The sequence below is a fragment of the Myotis brandtii genome, unplaced genomic scaffold (assembly GCF_000412655.1).
Source record: "Myotis brandtii unplaced genomic scaffold, ASM41265v1 scaffold2814, whole genome shotgun sequence".
NCBI classification, from domain to species: domain Eukaryota; kingdom Metazoa; phylum Chordata; class Mammalia; order Chiroptera; family Vespertilionidae; genus Myotis; species Myotis brandtii.
The window spans coordinates 40,962-46,566 of record NW_005360738.1 but is presented as its reverse complement, the minus strand read 5'-3'; the positions used below and the strand labels follow the sequence as shown (position 1 = coordinate 46,566).

The following is a 5,605-nucleotide window of genomic DNA, read 5'->3' as shown; positions in this document are numbered from 1 at the left end:
CTCCACCTCCGCGAAGGCCGTGGACACCGCCGCCCGGCACTGCGGGGAAGAAAGGTTTTGTCGACGGAGAGCAGGGTCTGGGCTCGGCCTGTCTCTTCCAGGACCAGCATCCTCCAGAGCTCCCGAACGCCCCACACTGAGCCTCACCTCCCGATAGGGTCCACTCTCTTCAGGCCCCGCCCCACACTGAGCCTCACCTCCTGATAGGGTCCACTCTCTTCAGGCCCCGCCCCACACTGAGCCTCACCTCCTGATAGGTCCACTCTCTTCAGGCCCCGCCCCACACTGAGCTTCACCTCCTGATAGGTCCACTCTTCTAGGGCCCCGCCCACACCAGCCCCGCCCCCGTTGAAGCTCTTCCCTCGGACGTCCTGGCCCCTCCTCCGCGCCAGCCTCCTAGGGTCCGAGCATCTCTGGGGGTCCCACCTCCCCAGACCCCGGCGCCGAGCTGGCTGCACTTTCCCCCCTGGCCCCAATTTGAAGGCCGCCTCCCCTCTCCAGCCCCCAGGGACGGGCCCACTCCTACTTCCGGGGACCCGCCGATCGCCGTGTTCGTGAGGCTCCTGGACACCACCTGTGGTCCGACCGCCAGAGGAGAAGAGGCGCATCAGGGACCCCGACGCTGAGACCCTGCTCCCCCCGGCCCCGCCCGCGTCCTCACCTCGTTGTAGGCGGAGAAATCCAGCACGGCCCGCACCGGGGCCGAGGAGGCGACCGCGGCGAAGAGGAGATGCGGGAACTGGGGGGGAGGGGGTTGTCAGGCGGGCGAGGGCTGGGACCCCCGATCTTCCGCCCTGTGCACGCTCGCCTCGCGTGGCCCTAGGCGAGCCCCTCTCCCTGTGCACCGGGCCCTGTGGAGACGGCTGTGGAGAGCCCTTCTGGGGGGAGAGGGTGTGGGAGAGGGTGTTCCTTTCCCCTGAGATGGGGACCCCGAGTCCACCCCACCCCCCGTGTCCGCCCAGAGGGGTCCCGGGACCTTCAGCCGCGCCCAGGCGGCCAGGGAGCCGGCATAGGAGCCTCCGAAGCAGACCCAGCGGCTGGAAGAGGAGACGTTGTGGAGGCGGGAGAGCGCGAGGCGCGCGGAGACCACGTCGGCCAGCCTGGGGCGAAGGGAGGCGTCGGTCACCTCTGCAATCCCTGGGGCACCCCTCTATCTGGACGGGGCAGGGTGTCTGGCCAGGAGCCAGGGCTCCTTCCTCAGGAAGTGTTTCCGAAGGCGTCACCCGCACATCCACGTCCGGAAGTGGCCCCCCGGGGAGGCCCCCTGGGGAGCCTCCGCCCTCCTGCTTCCAAGTAGCGGGAGAGTGAGGGCACGGGGCAGGGGGGACAGAAGCGATGCTGGGGCGGTCTGACCTCCTCTTGTCTGTTCTAAGTGCTTTCTTCCCGCCCGAACCTTCCTGAACCAGTTTGCAGTCAGGGCCACCCCACTGCAGCGAGAAACCGGGTAAGTTTGTGAAAAGATTGGAAGATAGGGAGTAACGCAGAGGGACACAGACAGACAGAGACAAGGGTAAGACAGAGAAAGGAGAGGATTCCAGACACGTGTGTGGAGAACAGAGCAGGTGAGGGGTCACAGCAGGGGTTGCAGGCGGAGTAGGGTGCCCCAAAGGAGGGGAGGGGGCATATGCAACATCTGGGGCGGGGGGAGCCCAGGGGGAGGGCTCAGAGGCTCAAGACAGCTGAGCCTGGATGTGTGGGGAGCAGCAAGGATGCCTGTGCAGTGAAGCCCTATGAGTGTGAGGAAGTGGAGGTCAGAGAGGGACAGGGCCAGAGCCAGTCAAACCTCAGGGCCACTGTGAAGACGGGACTTTACTGTGATGAGATGACAGAGGTGAGGGCTCTGAGGCAGCGAGAGTGGTGGTTGGGATTGCGCCCTACCAATCACTCTGGCTTCATCGGGAGCATGGACTGAAGGCCAGTGAGGAGACTCTGACCTTCAGAGAGGAGGCCAGGTCGTGTGGACCAGTCATCACAGTGAGACGGGATGAGAGAAGACAAGGTATGAGAAAGAAAGAGATGGAGCGGGACAGAGACCCAGGGATGGAAAGGGAATAAGACACTGAAAGGCAGAAAAACAGCAACAGCCATGAACCAAAGACTCAAGGTCAACTTCCGGCAGGGGAGCATCTCTAGTCCCGTGACCCCAAACCCTTTCCCCATCCCAACGTACGCATGGCGGCTGGACAAGAAGCGGAGCTGGGCCATGTTCAGGCCCCCAGCAGGTATGCTCAGGCCATAAAACCTGTGTTCCAGGCCTATCACCAGGGCCCCCAAGGCTGGGGCCAGGGCTGCAGGGTGCCCTGTGAAGAGGGTGGAAGGGGCGTGTGAGGTGGGTGAAGCCCTCGCAGCCCTCCCCCGGCTCCCAGCTACGTCTCTCCCGCCCTTGCTTCTCACCTCTCATCACTGAGCCCGGCCCGAGGCTGCCCTCGCCCCCCAGATTCAGGAATACGGGTCCATCCCGGCTGGCCCAGTGCTGGTCGCTTATCCAGTACCGCTGAGGGTGGGATGAGGAAGAAACGGGATTGTGAGCGTCTGACCTCTCTTCTCTATTCCCTGTTCCTCCCGGTCTTTCAGTGGTTCTCAACCTTCCTAAAGCCGCGACCCTTTAATACAGTTCCTCATGTTGTGGTGACCCCCAACCGTAAAATTATTTGCGTTGCTACTTCATCACTGTAATTTTGCTACTGTTATGAATCGTCATGTAAATATCTGATATGCAGGATGTATTTTCATTGTTACAAATTGAACATAATTAAAGCATAGTGATTAATCACAAAACAATATGTAATTATATATGTGTTTTCCGATGGTCTTAGGCGACCCCTGTGAAAGGGTCGTTCGACCCCCAAAGGGGTCGCGACCCACAGGTTGAGAACTGCTGCCCTAGGGGGTCGTTCTTCCTACACTTCGTAGTGTCTGAACCAGGCTTGTTTATGGGTTCATTTCCCTCCCGTTGTCCTCTCACCTAGAGTGTAAGACCTACAAGAGCAGATATTTTGGTCAACTTTTTCTCTCTCATATCCCAGGGTCAAGTGTAGTGGCGAGCACATGGGAGGCACCTGCTGTGTTGATCATTGTAGAATAAGTAACACATGCGGGTGGATCGGGGCAGAGCCCCGAGGTGAGAGGACCTGGGAGACTGTACAGAGCAGGTGTGGAAAAGGGGGAGGGTGTTCAGTCAGGAGATATCGTCAGGGTGTGAGCCAGGGCTGGTTCCAAAGTCAGTCCAAGTCTGCACACATCCAGACTGGTGGTGGTTTTAGGGTTCATTCTGAAGGACATGGGGGGGGGCTGAGGGAGAGAGCGAGGACGCAGAGGCTGAGGGACGGAGGAGAGGGGGAAGGAGAGGGCCGGTAGACAGTGGGCTCCCCGCCCCGACCTCACCTGAAGGAAGGTCCTCCTGTCAGACGCATTGAAGGGGTCCAGGGGCTGCTCCAGCCACCCCTCTCTGGGGCGGGCCGCCACCCCCGGGTCCGGGCTCAGGCCCAGGACAGAGCTCTCCTGAAAACGCCGCAGGTGCTCGCCGAGGCGCCTGAGGAGCGAGGCTGCGGGGCCCAGAGGGGACAGCGTTCAGCCGAGCCCCCTTCGGAGCCCCTGCCTGAACCCCGGGCTCCTCCTACCTGGAGCCGAGGACCCCCCGAGGGAAGCCAGGAGCAGAGGGCCCAGCCAGAGCGCAGGGCCCAGCGCCATGCTGCCCAGTCCTCGGCGGGAGGCGCCAGGCCTCTCCATCCTGTCCCCCGGGCTGGCCTGGAGGTTTATAGCCCAGGAGCTCGGGTTTCTTTGCAGACGCCTCTCCTGGTCAAGCGTCCGTAGGATCCACCCACGCGGGGCAGGGACGCCAGAGTCTGCGTCCAGAGCTGGCGAAGCCGCACCTGGATTCCAGCGCCTTCCTTCCCTCTGTTCCTGGCTCTCTCCCCTCTCGTCCCCTGGTCTCCCGGGCCCTGGCCCTCAGTGCCTCCTCGCTGAGCTTCCGTTTCCCCTCTTGCCCTTCAGTCGTCGTTAAAACGAGCTAAAGAAAGTCTGCTTTGGAAAGAGGAAAGAGACATCCTTCAGTTCTAAGCACGCAAGAATGTCAGCAAACTTTTTATTTTCTTAAGCAAAAGCGACTCTCCGCGCAGCTGGCCGGTTAGCTCAGTTGGTTAGAGCGTGGTGCTAATAACGCCAAGGTCGCGGGTTCGATCCCCGTACGGGCCAGGAGGGTTGTTTTTCTCTCCCTCAACGTAATTTGGCTGCAGCACCTCACACGTGGGAAATAGCCTCCCCGATGTAAGACTGGGATTAAATGTTGGCTTCATTTTCTTAATCTTCAGCAGTGACACCAACGTTCTTTGTCCCGCTCTTCAAAGGAAGGAAAAACGAAAAAAAAGAGAAAACCCGACTTGAGGAAAAAGTGGCATAAAGCCTTCCATAGACATTTTAGTAAAGAGGATGCGGGCACACGGGCAGGGGCGGCCCCGGACTCTGAGCGCCACGAGTCTCCGCGAGTCGCTTATGCTTCATCTACCTGCTGTCTCCTCACCTGCTCCTCTTCAGCTCTGTCGGCAGCGGTACTTTTTATGGTTAAAACCATCACAATCAGACACATACATATTTTCTTTCCCTTTTTTCCTTTTCTTCCTTTCTTCTTCCCCTTCCTTCCTTCCTTCCTTCCTTCCTTCCTTCCATATCCAAGTCATGTATATTAAAAATACCAGTTTTATCTCTTAGACCCCTTTGCCTTTCAGTTCAATGACGGAAGGAACAGCAGAGATGGAGTTAAGGACAGGCTGAGGGTGGGTCACGGCAGAGTTGGAGAAAGGCCCTGCAATGTATGGAGTTCATAACTGGGTAATAAAACATGATTTCTATTTTGAACTTTGTGCATCAATTCAGAGATAGTTAGTTATGCGTGGTGAGCTCTATTTTAAAACTTGCCATGTAGAGCGTCTTTACTGTAAAACTCAGAAAAGGTGAGCGAGTTGTTTCCGCCCGGTTTCGAACCGGGGACCTTTCGCGTGTTAGGCGAACGTGATAACCACTACACTACGGAAACGGGCTTGCCATAGCCTTCTTTGCATTTCCAAATAAGTAAAAATTAACCTTGACTTTATCCTTTCCATGAAGTTTTTTTCTTTTGTTTTGTCTTGTTTTTTGTTGTCCAGACACTGATTTCCTTCCACACCCAGACCCTTGGCCTCCACAGCGTCGGAGCTGAGCTCTCGGTGGCGGTCCGCGCCCCGGACTGGGGAACTCCGGCGCCTGGGAAATTTCAAGAATCATCTTGGCAAGTCTGCGCTCACTCCCGTCCCCCATCTCTCGGTGACTGCGATTATCCTGTAGAAGCTGGCCGAGCCCAGAGGGCACGGCAAGGACCTGGGGAGGGGGTGGCCGGGGCCCAGTGTGCCCGCGAGGGGTGGGGAGGGGCCGCGAGTCGGTCCATCCGACGTCACACTTCTGTTCTGTTCTCTGTCTCAGGTCACCGACCTGGGACGTGTGCGCTCGTGTCTTATGTCCCGCAACGTCCCACAGCAGGAAGGTGACCTCTTGGCTCACCCGACTCTTCTTGGTGAGACACCCCATCTCCAGGGCCCCAGGCCACCTGCCTCCCACTAGCGTCTGAGGCTGA

The 5,605-nt window shown here is 58.9% G+C and overlaps 1 protein-coding gene and 2 non-coding genes across 3 annotated transcripts in view; 1 reads left to right on the top strand and 2 right to left on the bottom strand.

Annotated features, from left to right (window-relative positions):
• Positions 1-3,855, bottom strand: part of PRSS16 (protease, serine, 16 (thymus)) — a 6,343-nt gene extending 2,488 nt beyond the window's left edge. The window contains exons 1-7 of the mRNA XM_014541908.1: positions 3,621-3,855; positions 3,385-3,545; positions 2,395-2,494; positions 2,171-2,300; positions 977-1,100; positions 662-739; positions 394-574 (exon numbers count right to left, since the gene is read on the bottom strand). Of these exons, the coding sequence (XP_014397394.1) occupies positions 394-574; positions 662-739; positions 977-1,100; positions 2,171-2,300; positions 2,395-2,494; positions 3,385-3,545; positions 3,621-3,729 (883 nt within the window). The 5' untranslated portion in view covers positions 3,730-3,855. The remainder of the gene's footprint in view (positions 1-393; positions 575-661; positions 740-976; positions 1,101-2,170; positions 2,301-2,394; positions 2,495-3,384; positions 3,546-3,620) is intronic.
• A 265-nt stretch (positions 3,856-4,120) lies between these two features.
• Positions 4,121-4,194, top strand: TRNAI-AAU. The gene has a single exon. It is a non-coding gene; the product is annotated as a tRNA-Ile (tRNA).
• A 765-nt stretch (positions 4,195-4,959) lies between these two features.
• On the bottom strand, positions 4,960-5,032 carry TRNAV-AAC. Its single transcript has one exon. It is a non-coding gene; the product is annotated as a tRNA-Val (tRNA).
• Between the last annotated feature and the right edge of the window lie 573 nt (positions 5,033-5,605).